The sequence below is a fragment of the Pelodiscus sinensis genome, chromosome 6 (assembly GCF_049634645.1).
Source record: "Pelodiscus sinensis isolate JC-2024 chromosome 6, ASM4963464v1, whole genome shotgun sequence".
Lineage (NCBI taxonomy): Eukaryota > Metazoa > Chordata > Testudines > Trionychidae > Pelodiscus > Pelodiscus sinensis.
The window spans coordinates 40,217,347-40,235,253 of NC_134716.1; the positions used below are offsets into that span (position 1 = coordinate 40,217,347).

General features: G+C 42.7%; 1 protein-coding gene across 2 annotated transcripts in view; it reads right to left on the reverse strand.

Moving 5' to 3' along the window:
• LOC102459043 (FERM domain-containing protein 3) overlaps window positions 1-17,907 on the reverse strand; it is a 202,675-nt gene that overhangs the window by 12,434 nt on the left and 172,334 nt on the right. For both annotated transcript variants that reach the window (XM_075931758.1, XM_075931759.1), the window contains one exon: window positions 15,203-15,324. In XM_075931758.1, the coding sequence (XP_075787873.1) occupies window positions 15,203-15,324 (122 nt within the window). The remainder of the gene's footprint in view (window positions 1-15,202; window positions 15,325-17,907) is intronic.

The window sequence follows — 17,907 nt, forward strand, 5'->3', positions numbered from 1 at the left end:
ATATGTAATGCACTAAAACATAGTAAGATGAAACCACAGACCACAAAAGAGACACAAAGTATCTGTGCAAAGTGACACTATGACCCCTTTTCAGAGTTGCAATCAGTGTAATCTGTGGATGCATCTGTCATCATCTAGGGCTAGAGCTTTAGTCTCTGCATGGGACTCAAAGTTACTCTCACTAGGAATCTGAGTATTCCTCCTGCAGAGGAAGAAGGTTATAAAAGTATTCTTCATTTCAAGTTGTGCTAATTAAGATTCCTCAACTAAAGTTCTATGCCTTGGAATAAGTGGAAGACGAACAGAAAAGTGCAAGTGAACAAGTGTTTCTCCCTCTAGAGATGTGCACCAGTTCTCAATGATGGACAAAACCGGAGAATGTTCACCTCCACCAGAAAGAGGTGTTGCCCCAGAAAGCACATTGCATTCACTAGTTAGCCAAGGATATGCTGGGTCACCAAATAGACTTAATCCATATATGTATCTACAGTACATATCTAATTGCAACTAGAAAAATTTAATAAAATAGCATATATAATGTCATCCTGACGGTGGTACTGGCAAATCTTGCTGGTGCCAATGAAGCCATCTGGGGAAGGAACAGTGTGTCTCACACCCCTGTAATACTCATATAAGATGTTCAAAGACTTACGGTGCTATCAGAGCCTCCACAGCAGAAGCTCTTGCTCTCCCTGCGCCATATAGGAGAATGAAGCATACCAACATATTGTCAATTCATCCCCCTACTTTGTTTCATATAAGACATCTATTTTAACTCAGCCAGATATTCCTGCAACTGCATTTTGGCTAAACATTGTTATATATAAACAATACATTTTGGGCTTCATATAAGTGAGAATTTGCCCCGTGCCCCAAGATTCCTTTTACTGCTCTCCAAAGTAACTATGTGGAACAGACTGCCACTGATGCTTTGACTGCACCCATTTTCCTTTTCACGAGTAAATTCCTTATGGGGAAAAGAATGGACTAACTGGGCTCTTCTCTGTTTTGCCCCATTTTGCTACCTCTTTAGAAGTGGTATTGCTACATGATTCTATTAAATTCCACCATCATCACACTTACTAGGACATAAAATGCAAATCCTGGCTATCAAGTAGTACAGCAGCTGTACTATTTATAGATTTACAAAATCAAGTAGAGCCTGTTCTCTGCCCCGGGCTTCCCGGAGTCAGCTGTTGGTCAGTTTCAGCAGCGATTGAATTGGGGACGCCTGGGGGCAGAGCAGCTGGGGTGCTACCGGGTTGGTCCAGTAGCATTGCTCCTGAATCGGGGACAGCTGGGGTGCTGCCGGGTTGGTCCCGTAGCGCCGAGGGGCAGCTGCTGAATCGGGGAAGCTGGGGACAGAGCAGCTCCAATGGTCTAGCTGCCCGGAGCACTTCCGGGTTCCTGATGGTGCCGGACCATCAGGAGTGCCGGATCATCAGATGCCAGACCAGTGGAGTTTTACTGTATATATGGTATCATGAGCTTTCATAGGCAAAATCCACTTCTTCAGATGAGCTGGATTGGAAATAACAGGAACTCAGAATTTATAACAGAAAAAGATGGGGAAAGAAAAAAAAAGTTACCTGTCAATAGTCGTACTGGTGCCAATGAGGCTAACTGAGTGGGCTGGAAGTGTCCCAGACTTAGCTTTTGATGCATTTAACATCTCATTTTGCATTGAAAGGATGGCTTTATAATGCAACATCCAGTTAATGTCTTTGTTCAAGCCCATGGAAACAGTGTTAAAATTGCATATGGTCATTTCCACTTGCCCTCTCTATAATTGGCTTGTGAGATTCCTTTGTAGAAGAATGGTTACTTTTAAATCCATTAATGAGTGCCCAGGCAGGTTAAAATATTCCCTTACAGGTTTGTGTGTGTTACCATTCCTGATATCTGACTTGTGTCCATTTATCTTTTGTTGTAGAAACTGTCCCATTTGGCCATTATACATGGCAGAGGGGCATTTCTAGCATATATCATATTAGATGATGTGCAGTTGTATGAGTCCCTGATGTTGTGGCTTATGTGGTTAGGTCTTGTGGTCGTGTTGCTTGTATAGATGTGTGGACAGAGCTGGCAACGGGGTTTATTGTAGGGGTAGGTTCCTGGGTGAGTGTGTCTGAGGTGTGATATGTAGCAGCTGGAAATAGTTTACTTCAGGTTAGGGGGTTGTCTGTAGGCAAGGACTATCCTATCTCCCAAGGTCTGTAAGAGTGAGGGATTGTTTTCCAGGATAGGTTGTAGATTGTCAATGATGCACTAGAGGAGTTTAGGCTTGAGGTGATGACTAGTGGTGTTGTGTTATTTTCCTTGTTGGGCCTGTCTTGAAGAAGCAGATTCCTGTACTCATCTGACTCTAACAATCTGTTTCTTTACTTCTGCAGGTGGGTATTTAAGTTTTAAGAATGTGTGTTTAAAACATCAAGATTGTTCTGCAAAAATGGCCAAATATGTAAAGTTGTATGACTAAGTTGCATGCGTAAGATTTCCATGTGTACCTTCTGCATACATGAAGCTCATACTTTGACATACAAATTTGGATTGGCAAATGTAAAAGCTGAGTGGTATATGCAGCTACATATATTGGTGTGCAAGTGCAAGGTTCAAGTGAAACATCAACAAAGAATGAATTACAGGTATTGCATACCATCTGTACAGGTTTCATATCCAAATACTGAGCTGCTTGAGGAAGCTGTCAAAAAAAGCAGTAACACTGCAAAAGACAATGCACAAATTTAGACCAATGCTCAGTGTTACTAAGTATAAATGTATATCCAATTCTATACCCATTATGTATCTATCTTTTCATTAGACAGGTAAAATGTACCTGTAGAGGATGATAAAATGCAGGTTGAATCTCTCTAGTCCAAGCACCCTGGACTGGACTGGTTCTAAACCAGAGAATTTTCCAGACGACACGAGGTCAATATTGTCTAGCAGTGACTTCCACTGCTTATTCTGCTGTTAAAGGATATTTAGGGGTAAATTAGGGCTAAATAACAGCACAGAAAACTGAGAGCTAGGACTGGTGGCTGTAAACACATTTTATGGGATGTGGAAATTGGCCACATCCATGAAGAGAAGACATATGGCTAACTAAAATAATTCTGGACCAGAGTTCTGGACTAGAACGGTTCAATCTGCATCTCCAGGCACAAACATACACAAACACAGCATCTCAGACGATACATCTGTAGAAAAAAATACGTCCAAAATATGGACATTTCAAATAGAATAGAGGTTGTTAGGAGCTGAACTCAGTGTGGAGGAAGAGCTAATCTCAACATAAGGCTCCAGGAAAGAGCCCTTTTGGTTCTTTGCACTTGCAGTGTTCTTTGCTTAGCAACAAGTACAAGTGTGTTGAGAGATTAATGCATAAATCTTCAATTGAAAAAGACCTGGAGCTAACAATTAAAGCTACTCCCCTTCAGACTGTTGTTTGACATATGATCCATAGTCCCTCATAGGTCACAGCAGTAATTAATGCAGTGTCTTAAAATAGCCCCACAGTCATTTAGACATGGATTTTTTAAACAGGGACTACTGAATTAGTGTCAATTAAAACAAAAAGTTTTAAGTCTTGGACTGCTCTAAATAAAGTATGAAGGATGTTGAGCTTGTGGGAAAGGACTTCAAGGGGATGTGCATATGAGTAAGAAAATGTTCAAAAGTGACAGACTGAAGTGGACATCCATTATCAACTTTCGAAGGAATTTAGGGTGAGACTAGAGCACCACTCTTTTCTTTGTAAAACTTGACATAAGATAGAAAGTCACTATAAGCCTCAAGGTTGCTCACTCAGTGAACTAAAGTCACTGCTACCGGCAGAATAACCTTCTCTATAAGAAATTTGACCTCACATGTATCAAGTGGCTTAAATGGCACTTTCATCAGTTTGTCAGAATCACATTCATATCCCATGACTCAGGGGGCTTTTTAATAGAGGATTGTAAATGTGACAAGCCCTGCTTGAACCTGGTGACTAAAGGATCCAAAGATACTGGTCTAGTTTTACAAGTTCCTGATAGGCAATATAACAGCTGAATAAACAGAAAGAGAATTACACTTTATTACAGACACAGAGAACAACTCCTGCAGCAGATTTGTGGGGGGAACTGTGATGGGATTCACTTGGCCCCAGCAAGCCTGAAGAACACACACATCTCAACAGTCTTTCATAATATTGGGATGGTTTGTAGAGAGACTCTCTCAAAATCACCATTTTGTTCATGTTGTGGTTTGGTTTTTGGTTAAAACAGGAAAGAACATGGCATCATGTGACCTGTGTAATTTACTCAGCCACTGGAAGGATGTGTGCAAAGCACCAGGCGCTGTCCATCCTCGTGGCAGTCCATAGTTGATGGTGTCCTAGCCGAGAGTACTTGTCAACAAGAGGAAAGAATCTGCCTCTCATTTGACCCGGAGTATCTCTGCTCCTGATCCCTTATGCTGTGTTGTTCTGTGTCTTCATCTTCTGGTTTGTCAGAGATTCTGCCATGTTCCTGAATCTGGGTGTGTTCCCTTTCAGTGACAGCCTTTGATTCAGTGATGTACTGACTTACATGATTTATCTGTATACTTATCTTACATTCTCTGAGGTCCTTGGCTTCAGGCCAATGTGTGAGATTAACAACCACGTGCTTTGTGTTACCTTTTAGTTGAATGGTTATTTATTTGGCTGTCCTGTTTAATACATTTGATTTGTTGTATATATCTTGCCAACTCAGTATCTTTCCTATGAACATCATCCCAGTGACAGATCTGGGAGGGAGTGTGAATCTGTAGGGTAGGGACTGGTGGTTAATTTCAGTAAGCTCCCTGTTGAATACCCTTATTGGGTTAAGAGACCCTACCAGGCAATTTGAGGGACTGGTAGCCGAGTTGGAGTCCACCATCCCCTGGTGCTTCCTGGGTTCCTCCAGTTAGTCAGGGGAGGATATGAGGAAATGAGTCCCAACTACCTTTCCAACTGATCCTTTCCACTAGTCTCAACTCAGGGCCAAATGGGGAAAGATGAGGAAAGTCTCAGTCCTCTATTGTTGGTACAAAAGACCAGCCTCACCTGGCCACTTCTTACCTCCCCAATTCTCTCTTCATTTTGGGGGGAAATCCCAGCATTTGTTTTCCCTCCCAGCTTCAGTAATTCAAACAGACCTTCCACCAGGTCACTGTCCAGTTGTTATTCTTTGTCAGGAAGAACAGAGGTAGAAATGGGACCCAGAACCTTGGCCTCTCAGTTGGGTCTTATCCATAGTCCAGATCCTTCCTCTATAGATTCTTCTGTTCCAGAAACTACTGTCTGCAGGAAGGCAGCTAGACTGTCTCAGAGTCTTCTTTCAAGCCAGTCATCCATTTGGAACCTGCTCTGCTGCTGCTGCTAATGGGCAGGGTCTTCTTGGCCTACTAGTGCCCCCCACTTCCTTTAGCGTCAGAGTTCATCTGAAAACTCCATTACAGGCATCTAAAGAGAGCCACATGTGCCCATTACACGACATTGTTCCTGGTGCACAACTCAGGCTTCTGCTTTAAGGATGAATCCTTTGAAGTACTCCAAATCAGATTATTGTTGGAATAGGAATTTCTGAGGAGTACCTCTAGAAATGTCCTTGAGTACTCCTCTCAGAGTCTGATGACTTGATGACATCTCCAAGCATATCTGACACTCACACTTGTAAGCTACGTCTACACTGGCATGATTTTCCGGAAATGCTTTTAACGGAAAACTTTTCCGTTAAAAGCATTTTCGGAAAAGAGCATCTAGCTTGGCAGGACGCTTTTCCGCAAAAGCCAATCTAGATGCACTTTTGCTCAAAAAAGCCCCGATCGCTATTTTAGCCATCTGGGCTTTTTTGCGCAAAACAGCACTGTGCTGTCTACACTGGCCCTCTTGCGCAAATGATTTGTGCAAGAGGGCTTTTGCTCGAACGGGAGCAGCACAGTATTTCCGCAAGAACACTGACAATCTTACATGAGATCGTCAGTGTTCTTGCGGAAATTCAAGTGGCCAGTGTAGACAGCTGGCAAATTTTTCCACAAAAGCAGATGATTTTGCAGAAAAACTTGCTAGTCTAGACACAGCCGTAATGTTTATCTCCACAGAGCAGTCACACTCATCTGTAAGGGACATTTTGCACCTATATTCATGCTTTTTGGAATTACTGTGCTTCCTTCCTCCTTCTGGGTCACAGCCAGGGAGAACAGCTTTCTAAAAATGAAATATACAGCAAAACAAGACTAAATCCATATTAAGATCTGTACAAATATAAAGATGCTGAAGACAAGAGTTGTCAGAAGACTGATTGATCTGGAAAGCCTAGAACCTGTCAAGTACTGAGTATTTTTATTCAGTAAAATACTCAGCACTAGGACTGATATTTTGAAGAAAAAAAAATCCTAACACACTGGGATCTTGAGATCATAGATCACTAAACTTTGTGTACAGCACCACTTTTGTTGGTAAAGCTGTCAGTCAGGGTGTGAAAAAATTCCCCTTAACCAACATAAGTTTCACTGACAAAAGAATGGCTTACATAGGTGACATTACCAGAGTGTAGCTGTAGTGGTACAGCTCTGCTGCTGTGAGGGCCTAAGAAATTCACCGAAGTATAATATAATTTAGGACAAAGACTCAAATCATTAAGGCTACAATGCTAAGACATTAAAAAAAGTGCTCTGGGGACACCAATGAAGCAGACCAGATCAGCACAGAGGCGGTAAGAGGTCATGGATTTCAAAAAGGCTGTGCTACCTGTGTGACTGCTAAGCCAATGGTGCAGAAGAACAGACAGACCAGCAAAAACTGAAAATGATTCAAGCAAAGATACCTGAGATGCTGTCAGATAAGGACTTACAAAGAGCTCTTCCCTAACTATGGCTGAAAGAGAACTTGCTAGAAAGTTCCAGAAACTGAGGCAGAAGTTGGAGAGAGTCCGGGAGTGTGTGAAAGGTTCAATTGTCTCACGTTTAACCACCATGGCCGCATGGATAAAAACTTGAGAGTTAAGGGAATTCTGCCCTGTCTTGCAGTGGAAGCTAGTGACGCAACAGTGAGAATCCTGAGAGGACAATATCTTTACAGAAAAGTATTTTCTATTAACTGCAAATAGAAAGATATTAACCTTCATTTCTATCATATTGCCAGAGAAATTGTCTTGATAATTAATGCTATCTCCCAGCACATTTCTTAAAGAAATCCACTCATTCCTCTAGGGTTTTGTACATCCCTTTCTCTCTTTAGAAGTCTGACAAGACTATCCAAGTTGCTCAGCCATATAAAAGAATAGACACCAGATACTAGGTTGAAAAACGCAGGAGTACTGTAATTTTTAAAACTTGTTGGGGAGATAGGAGATCTTTAATATTGAAATGTGACTGTAGTCTGCCCAGGATATATTGGGATAGATTGAGTGGGAGAGATTTTGACATGCCTCTCAAAGCAGTGCTACTGTGAAGTCCAGGCCAGATTTTAAAGCTGCCCTCCCTGAACCGTGAAATTGACCTATTAGTTGATATTTTAATAGTATGAAGACAAAGATATGGCGCTTCAGAAAAGCGTGTTTCACACTCTTCCTCCTTCCAGAATCACTGCTTTTAATTAGACTTGTTGACCACTTGGACTGTGTCTATGTTAAGCACTGCTCTGTCCAGTGGTGTTCTCTCACTCACTGTTGCAAAGTATCGATTGAGAATGATCTTTTGAATGTTCAAGTCTCATTGGAGTGCAAAGTCTGTAACAGCTTGCACACGGAGGGTTAACGGGGTCCCTGCCAACGTAAAACATTAAACGAAGTTGCTCAGAGGCAGAGTTGTGTCATGTTCCCTGAAGTCATTCTAGTCAATGCCACTAAAAAAAGAACATTATTATCCTTATACTTTTAGCTCTTACTGGTTTGGTAATCCATCTACAAGAATATAATTTTGAAACTCGGGCTGAAGTTAAAGCAACCAGTTCTGCCTCTGAGTTTTCAAACTAGCAACCAGTAATCATAATCTGATATTTGAGTAATAACTTGCAAATTTAAGTGTCCACATGAAGAACTGGGCATAGAACTTAGAAAATTTGGATCTGCTTGGTTACTGTTCTAAACAGATATGCTTTTTTTATAAATTCGCTTTTAAAACTTCTCTGACAACAGTAATTTTTTATGCCATCACCAAAATCTATGGCTTTACCCACACTGCAATGAACTGCCATGATGTCTTGTATAGTCAGAACATGCTTCCTTCTGTATTAATTCATGCTTTGGCTTAGAGAAAACTAGCAATACTGCACAGCACAACTGGAAAACTTATGCCTTCGTGGAAGAGAATTTCATTTTACAGGCAAGTCTACACAATGTGCTTAGATATTTAGGAATTTCATCGGATATGTTAGAATGACTGCAATTTATTTTTAGTTCCTACATTCTGTTTGTTTTCCCTTCTGAAACAATTCTGCTAAGCACAGACAGGTCTGAAGTTGTTCCAAATTCCCTACAGACAGGAACTATGCAGTTGGAGTTCATTCTGTTGTTACCTAGCAACTTTCAAATAAGTGGCATGAAATCTTCCTTGCCACTTGGCAGTTTTTGTCAAGTAATTTAGTTTCATCTCTCTCCACCTGGACAATTTGGGAATTAATCTCACAGGCAATTATACGAAGCAAAGGGACATTTTCAAGGAGTACAGGAAACCACCAAGCCACTGCATATTGGACAACTCATTCAATTCATTTAATGCATGTAAGTTTGATTGAAATTCAGGGACATGCAAGAGGCACTAGGCTAAAAGGTAAAATATTGATAGTGCTGATATTCGTCTGGGAATCAATAAGGGTGTGTCTAGACTACAGGGTTTTGTCAACAAAAGTGGACTTTTGTCGGCAAAACCTCATTTTGTAAACCTCATTCTACGAGGAATAATGCCTTATCGACAGAGCTCTGTCCACAGAAGGCGTTATTGCATCTACACTGTCCTTTGCGTCTACACTTTCATGTCAACAAAGTGGCTTGCTTTGTTGACAGAACTGGATGTAGTCTAGATGCTCTTTGTCGACAGAAGCTTTGTCGATAGTATCTGTCCGACAAAGCCTCTGTCAACAAAAGCCTAGACGTTGTCTAGATGTATCCTAAATGTGGTTTCTACTGCTAGGTCTGCCACCAGTTAACCATGTAACCTCAGACAAGTCATTTAACTGACCTGGGACTCATTTCCCAATGTATGTAAAGACACTATTAATCCTTACCCATGTCTATAAGACTGACACAAGCACCTCTGTAGTCACAGCCTACACACTACTGTAATAATCTTTGTACAGAATATACCTTGTGAGATACTTGAAAACTAATAACTCACAGATATTTAATATTTTGCATGATATAAGCACAGAGTGTGTATTAAGAGTTATGAATATATGCTAAAATTATGACCTATAGTGTGTTTAAAGTAGGCACTTGGGGGAGTTGGTAAATAGAGCTGCCTTAGACAAAATTGTGTATTTGGTTCTCTAGCCATCTCAGTCTTCAGGTACAGACAATGAAGATCCATTTTTACATATTAAGCAAACAAAGGTATTATGCTCACCAGTGGAAGAAGAAAGAGCATGGAGTTTCCTTCTCCATCAGAATTCATGTTGAGAATTTAAGAATAGCCATATTAGTTTAGACCAAAGGTATATCTATCCCAGTATCCTGCCGCTGCCAGGTATCCCAGGGGCAGTGAACATAACAGATAAATCATCAACTGATCCATCTCCAGTCACCTATTCTTGTATTCTGGCAAACAAAGGGCCACTAACCGCCTATCTTGGCTAACAGCCATAGACCTAGTCTCCATGAACTGATATAGTTCTTTTTAACCCTATTGTAGTCTTGGCCTTTACAACATCCTCCAGCAAAGAGTTCTATAGGTTGACTACACATTGTATGAAGAAATACTTCCTTTTGTTTTAAACTTGCTGCCTATTAGTTTTATTCGGTGGCCTCCAGTTCTTGTATTATGAGGAGGAGTAAACAACATTTCCTTATTTGCTTTCTCCACACCCATCTTGATTTTGTAGACCGTTATCATATCCCCACTTAGTCATCTCTTTTCCAAGCTGAAAACTCCCAATCTTATTCATCTCTCCTCCTGAGGTTGCCCTCCTCACTGCTTGAATGAAATTTACTTTAAGGCTAACTCTCAGAAGAATCCATTCCAAAGATTTATTGGTCTATAACTGGCTGATTCTAAAGTGGATTGAACTGAATATATACATAATATCAACTCAATTGATTATATATACTATCATTGTATTATAAAAATGTACTGGGGGTCTTTTCTGAATGCAGATGGCACCTTGTTGATTAACATCATTGTGAAGTATCTGTATTAATACTTAGTGAGGAAATAAATTATACTATTTATTAAAGTATGTGGACAAACAGAGATAAACAACGAAGAGTCCTGTGGCACCTTATAGACTAACTGAAGTGTAGGAGCATAAGCTTTCGTGGGCAAAGACCCACTTCGTCAGATGCATGTAGTGGAAATTTCCAGAGGCAGGAATAAATATGCAGGCCAGGATCAGGCTGGAGATGACCAGGTGGATCCAATCAAGGAGGATGAGGCCCACTTCTAGCAGCTGATCTGGAGGTGTGAATTCCAAGAGAATAGAAGCTGCTTTTGTAGTTAGCAAGCCATTCACAGTCTTTGTTTAATCCAGAGTTGATTGTGTCAAACTTAAAGATGAACTGTAGCTCAGCAGTTTCTCTTTGAAGTCTGGTCCTGAAGTTTTTTTGCTGCAGGATGGCTACTTTTAGATCTGCAATTGTGTGTCCAGGAAGATTGAAGTGTTCCCCTACAGGTTTTTGTATGTTGCCATTCCTAATAAACAGGATCTCTTCCAGATAGGAGAGAAGACACATAGGCGATAGGTACCTACCTAAGTTAAGCATGGCACAGTCAGAGAAACATAGAAGATTAGGGTTGGAAGAGACCTCAGGAGGTCATCTAATCCAAACCCCAAAGCAGGACAGCTCCCAACTAAATTATCATTAAAACAATAGAAGCCCCATTTACACAGACATCAGCAAGGGACTGTAAAGTTCACAGAAAGAACAGAAGACCAGTCATACTGTCCATCCAACTGTCCATCCAGCCCAGTATTTGGTCTGCTGCCAGCGGCCAATACCAGATACCCCTGAGGAAGGGAACACAATCAGTAATCCTCATGTCATCCCTCTTCTGTCACATTTCCAGACAAACAGAGGCTAGGGACACCATTCCTACCTATCCTGACTAATAGCCATTGATGGACCTAACCTCCATGAATCCATCTAGTTCTTTTTTGAACCCTATTAAAGTCCTAGTCTTGGCAAGGCATTCTAGAGGTTGACTATACACTGAAGGTATGGCTAGACTGCAAGGATCTATCAGAAAAAAATACGCAATATGCATGCTGTGTTTTGCGTATCTTTTTCCAATACTTTTGTCAGAAGAGGCTTTTCCGAAATTTGGCACATCTAGACTGGGCCAAGTTTTGGAGAAAAAAAAAAACTCCTTCAAAAGCCCCCTTCCTCCTTGTGGAATGAGGAATACACGGGCTTCCAAAAGAGTGCGTTTGCTCTTCTGCAAAAAGTGGAAGAGCAAACACGTTCCCTGGACGCGGCGGAGTTTTTTCAGGATACCTCTAGTATCCCGAAAACCCCCCACAGTTTAGCTGTACCCCGAGTGAAAAAAAAATTCCTTTTCTTTGTTTTAAACCTGCTGCTTATTAATTTCACTTGGTGACCCCCTAGTTCTTATATTGTGGGAATAAGTAAATAACTTTTCCTTATTCATTTTTTTCCACACCAGTTGTGATGTTATAGACCTCTGTCATATCCCCCCTTAATCTCCTTTTTTTCTAAACTGAAAAGTCCGAGTCTTTTTTAATCTCTCTTCATACGGGACCTGTTCCAAACCCCTAATCGTTTTTGTTGCCCTTTTCTGAACCTTTTCAGAAAGGAAATAAAAGCATGTAGTCATCCTGCATCTTGAAACAAAGTCATTGACTTTGGAAGATACAAGAAAAGACAGAAATCACCTTTTGCCAAGTCACCAAATGAAATTAATAGGCAGCAGGTTTAAAACAAATGAAAGGAAGTTTTTCTTTACTCAGTGCACACATGTGGAACTCCTTGCCAGAGGATGTGGTCAAGACTAGGACTTTAACACAGTTCAAAAAAGAGCTTGATAGATTCATGGAGGTTAGACTCATCAATGGCTATTAACTAGGATGGGTAGGAATGGTGTCCCTAGCCTCTGTTTGTCTGGAAATGTGTGACAGGAGAGGGATCACATGAGGATTACCTGTTGTGTTCCCTCCCTCTGGGGCATCTAGTATTGGCCACTATTGACAGACAGGATACTGGACTAGATGGACCTTTGGCCTGACCCAGTATGGACATTCTTATGTTCTTGGTATTCATCACCAGACAGAACAAAAGGAGCAGAGTTCCTACAAGCTGACAAAGATGAGTCCTTCAATATGTGGAGGAGAGGATCAGAAGTCTGAAAACTGAATATAGGAGAGAAACCTGCTTTGGAAAAGATCTTTCACCTCAGAAGACAAGGGAAAACAGCACCTTGTACTTCGAGGAAAAGTCAGCCAAGGGCGGGAAGATGGAAGATTAGTGAGAGCAACTATCTTGGGGTATGTCTACACTACAGCGCTAATTCGAACTATCTTAGTTCGAATTAGTTAATTTGAACTAAGCTAATTCGAACTAGCATGTCCACATTAAGTGGACCCTGAACCGGGGTTAAGGATGGCCGGAAGCAGTGCCGGCAGGGCATCAGATGAGGACTTAGAGCGCGGAGCTGCTGCCTCAGGCTAGCCGAGGGCTGTGCTTAAAGGAACCCGACCCCCACCCCGGACAGACAGTTCTCAGGGGTGCCCCGCTTGCAAAGCAGTCCTGGCTTGGAGTGCCCTGAGTGCCCACACTGGGCACATCACAGCACTTGGCCATCAGACCGGCTGTACTTGCCGCAGGCTACCATCTGGGGAGAGGGGGTAATTGGGGGGCTGCAGGAGAGCTTCCACCCCCAGAAGCCCGCAGAGCCAGCCTAGTCCTCCCCATCGGGGGCTCATACCCCATTCCTCCCTCACCTCCTTCCACTTACCCTTCCCTAGCCCCCCTTCCTGATGTACAAAATAAAGAAAATGTGTGGTCAAAAATAGAATCTCTTTATTGAGCAAAACTCGAGGAGACTGAGAAAAGGAGGTGGGAGAGGGGAAGAGAAAGGGTGGGAGAGGGGAGGGCAACTAAAATGATCAGAGGTTTGGAAGAGGTCCCATATGAAGAGAGGCTAAAGAGACTGGGACTTTTCAGTTTAGAAAAGAGGAGACTGAGGGGGGATAGGATAGAGGTCTATAAAAGCATGAGTGGGATGGAGAGGGTGCATCAAGAAAAGTTCTTCATTAGTTCCCATAATAGAAGGACTAGAGGACACTAAAGGAAAGGAATGGGTAGCAGGCTTCAAACTAGTAACAGAAAGTTGTTCTTCACAAAGCAAAGAGTCAACCTGTGGAACTCCTTGCTGCAGGAGGCTGTGAAGGCTAGAACTAGAACAGAGTTGAAAGAGAAGTGAGATGAAAGTCATGGAGGTTGGGTCCATGGAGTGGTATTAGCCAGGGGGTAGGAGTGGTGTCCCTGCCCAAAGTTTGTGGAAGGTTGGAGAGGGAAGGCACGAGACAAATGGCTTGGTCACTGTCTTCGGTCCATCCCCTCCAGGGTCCCTAGGGTTGGTCGCTGTCGGCAGACAGGCTACTGGGCTAGATGGACCTTTGGTCTGACCCAGTAAGGCCATTGTAAGCTCAGGGCTCAGGGTCGGGTCTCAGTGGACCACCTTGATTTTCATGCACACCTGCTCCTAGGTGGCCAGGCTGGCAGCTCTCCTGCCCTAGACGGCCACTTTCCTCTGCCTAGTGCGGAGGTCGTGGACAAGGTCCACGATGTCCACACTAGACCAGGCGGGTGCCCGCCTCTTGCGGTCCCGGGCAAGCTCCCGGGAGCCGCCAGCCTGGTCCCAGGAAGAAGGGGAGGGCTGGAGGGCATTGGGTGGCTGGCTCGAGCCGTGCCAGGTGCAGGGTCTGCTAGCTGGGTGCTGGCAGGCTTGCACCTGGCACAAACATCGTAGCCAGCCCGTGCCCCTTTAAGGGCTCCGGGGCCGGGAGGGGGGCAGTAGAGTTTCCCTGGTGTTGGCCAAAGTGGCCACCAGGGAAAGCTGGGGAGGGCTAGCCTCCCACTAGTTCGAATTAAGGGGCTACACACCCCTTAATTCGAACTAGTAAGTCCGAACTAGGCTTAGTCCTCGTAGAATGAGGATTACCTAGTTCGAACTAAGCGCTCCGCTAGTTCGAATTAAGTTCGAACTAGCGGAGTGCTAATGTAGCGCCTATCAAAGTTAATTCAAACTAATGTCCTTTAGTTCGAATTAACTTTGTAGTGTAGACATACCCTTGAACAGTTTGCACCTCGCTAGACGAAGGTTTATACTTTTGGATGCATGTTTTCACTTTTATTACTTGTAACCCTTTCTAACTTTATTCCTTTTATGAGTCTCACTTCATCTAGGTCCTAGTTTTAATACATTTGCTTTAAGTATAAACTAATTCAGTGTGGTTTTAGAAGGAAGAGAATTTGCCTCAATTAATAAGTTGACACATACTTTTGGGTTTTTAGAGAAACAAATTAACCTTATTATTTCTCTGAATGGTCCATGAGAGGGCTGATCATCACACAGCATATGGTTTTGGGACTGGGAGCATGGTGGGATCACCTTGCTGGATGTAACCCAGGCTGATGTAATCCAAAGCAGAGCTGTAAGCAGTCTGCTGAGGTCACAGCCACTAAGCCAGAGCTTCACACCCACAGACACTTCAGAGTGTGACCTGATTGCTTGCAGGCTGGTTTGTAAGCATCCCAGGCTGGTAGCTACAACAGTAAAGCATTGAGAGACATCCTTGCTACTGGCATGCAGCTTTCATACCACACAGCTCTCAGAATTAGTAATAATTTTTCAGTACAATGTCCAGAGAGTTAATGATGTAATTCAGAATGGTAACTGTCCAGCTATTTCCATACTAAGTTGATATTGCATCTTTAAAGTAATTGTTCCATGTGCACAGGAATGGTTTTTAATAACAACAGTTACAATTTCTGAGTATGAACAAGTCAGATAAGTGACTCACCTTCATCTAAAGGAACCTCTTCCTCCTCACTTGGAGAAGGGAGAAGAGGCTGCAGTGGTTCCATATTGATTATGAGTTGTTTATTCAAGGAATGAGAGCTACGGCTCTGAGGAATGTTGGTTCTAAAAGCAAAGATAAACCGCATCATGTTGTTCACAAGAAATCATTACAAATAAACACAACTGCAACATCACTTTCTTCAAAATAATTGTGGACAAGTTACAATGGTCTGCCAAGAAGAACATGCCCACATACACATGTCATTTGACTCCTTCCCTATCTGTTAGTGCTGCAGAGTGGCTGATAAGAGGTTCTGCAATAGGCTGGCTTCCTGCTTCATTTAGACTCGCATGTTCTCATTTTATGCTGCATTTCAGCTTTATTGCTCCACTTCACACAGCACCGCAATGACAAGAACATAGAGAGGATGCTAATCATTTTGATGAGCAATCGTGCTCCACTGTCTCAGGGACTGGAAAAATGATCTTCTGTAGTTTGGGCAGCATAGACCCAAGAACTATGAGTGTTTTTGTCCCTATTGTGATGAATAACAGCTCTCACTTTAGACTCTGCCTCTACAACATCCCCTCAGGCCCTCAAGCTGTTTTTATTAGTTTATTATTATTAGCTCTTTGGTACAGCCTGCCCTGTTAGCAAGTGTTGATCTTATTAGGGAAGATTTAGATGTTCTGTTGACTCACTCAGCCACTTGGCTATCTTTGTCATTTGTTAAGAAGACTGGAGTGGTTCTTTCAAGAGGATATATTGGGTTGTTGTGATAATTGGGCCCATATATTTGCTTTACTTATGAGTTTCCTGTGAGAAGCCACTGAAAGGTCATAAGATGTCACGGAAACTTACAAGTGTGGATGTGAAAAGCTACGAAAGGGAGTCGTCAGACGTGCTAAATTAGTCCAAATCAAAAGGCTTACTGGTATAAATCAGACCGTGTTCATATCATGCTTCGTAACAAGAAAAGTGTGGAACCAGAAATCAGCTAATCAAAATTGAAGTGTCAAAATCTAGGTCTTCTGGTAGACAAAATATTGAGGCTCTTCCAGTGCTCACTCCTTTTGTGGGTCCTTTAAAAAAGTATTTTTAGGGGAAAAATGGGCTAGTGGAGGAGGTTTCAACTACCTTGGCTGCTATGCCTACTCTCTCACGAGACTCCAAACCTTCTTTCTTCTAATCCTGAGAAATATGCTGACCCAACTGGGCCAGAGAGAGAGAGAGGAACCCAGATGATATGACTACCTCAAATGTTTCCAGCTGAATCCCAAACACTAACTGGGATAGAATAGGATCAGACCTTAACAACAAAAGCAGTTCCAGGCTGTCTCAATTAACTTTTCTTTTCCTCAAAAGCCAGTTATTTCCCTCTTTATGCTATCTAAGAGACTGTCAAATAAGGGAAGTTTTCCTTCTAAAAACTCATTCTAGCTAAAAGGAAATGGAAAGGGATGTTGTTAAAATGAAGTTCTCAATTTCATGTCAAATGTTTCAACTGTTTTTCCTTCTTTCCTTCATCTTTAATAAAAGGTTAAAAGAACTTTTATAAATAGTGTGTTTGCCATGGTGCTAGGGAGACTCAAGACTCTGTATACCAAAACCTGAACCTCTTTTAAGACTGTTTAATGTTGGACAATCATGCCAACACCTTTGGGCTATCTATTCTATTAAAATTAATACAGCAGATTGTAGGCAGGAATCCCAGTAGTAGGTTGTTGTAGATGTTTTTATTAAAAGAGCCATGCCCTGGAATGAGAGCAAGTGTCTGATTCCACACAGTGGGTACGTCTAAACTACATGGCTCTGTTTCACGAGGCATAAAGGATCTGCCGATGAAGGGTTCTGGGGTCGGCAGATCCCTGTCTAGACTGCCGCGCTGTGCCGACAATCAGCTGATCGGCACAGCGTGGCGGCCATTTAGATTTAAATTAAGCGGTGATTATTTAAATTGCAGCTTCATTTCCCTTTGCCGTCCTGCCTAATCTACATGGCTCCGTCGATGAAGCCACGTAGTCAAGACACACCCAGTGTGTGGATTTTGTTTCAGTCTAGGCCAAGAAGAGCACCTACTCACGTTCTACTAATGCAATATTCTCCTTCATTTTAGAGGATCACAAAATTACACACTACTTAAATAGTACAGGCAGTCCCCGACTGCAAAGCCTCAGAGGCGCGGCACCCCGCTGCCGCTACGGCTTTGCTCCCCGTGTCCCTGGTCTGCTGGGGGGGGGGGCGCAGCTAGTGTGCTTCCCCCCCTCCCCCCCCCAGCAGACCAGGCTTTTGTTGTGGACCCTGGGGCAGAGCAGCTGGGGCGCTGCCGGTTGGTCCCGCAGCACCCCTCTGGGCACTACTGGACCAACACGGCAGCACCCCAGCTGCTCTGCCCCGGGCTTCCTGGAATCAGCCGCTGATCAGTTTCAGCAGCTGCTGACTTGGGGTTCTTAAGTTGAATCTGTATGTAAGTCAGAACTGGCGGTCAGTTTCAGCAGCGGCTGAATCTGGACGCCAGTTCCGACTTACATACAGATTCAACTTAAGAACAAACCTACAGTCCCTATCTTGTACGTAACCCGGGGACTGCCTGTAATAAAAAAAAAAGGCTGCAAAGTTCATGCAGCAGTTGTGTTATTTAGAATAAACCCTTCGAATAGGCAACAGTATGTTTTCTGTCATAGTTCACCAATATTATTTTTGTA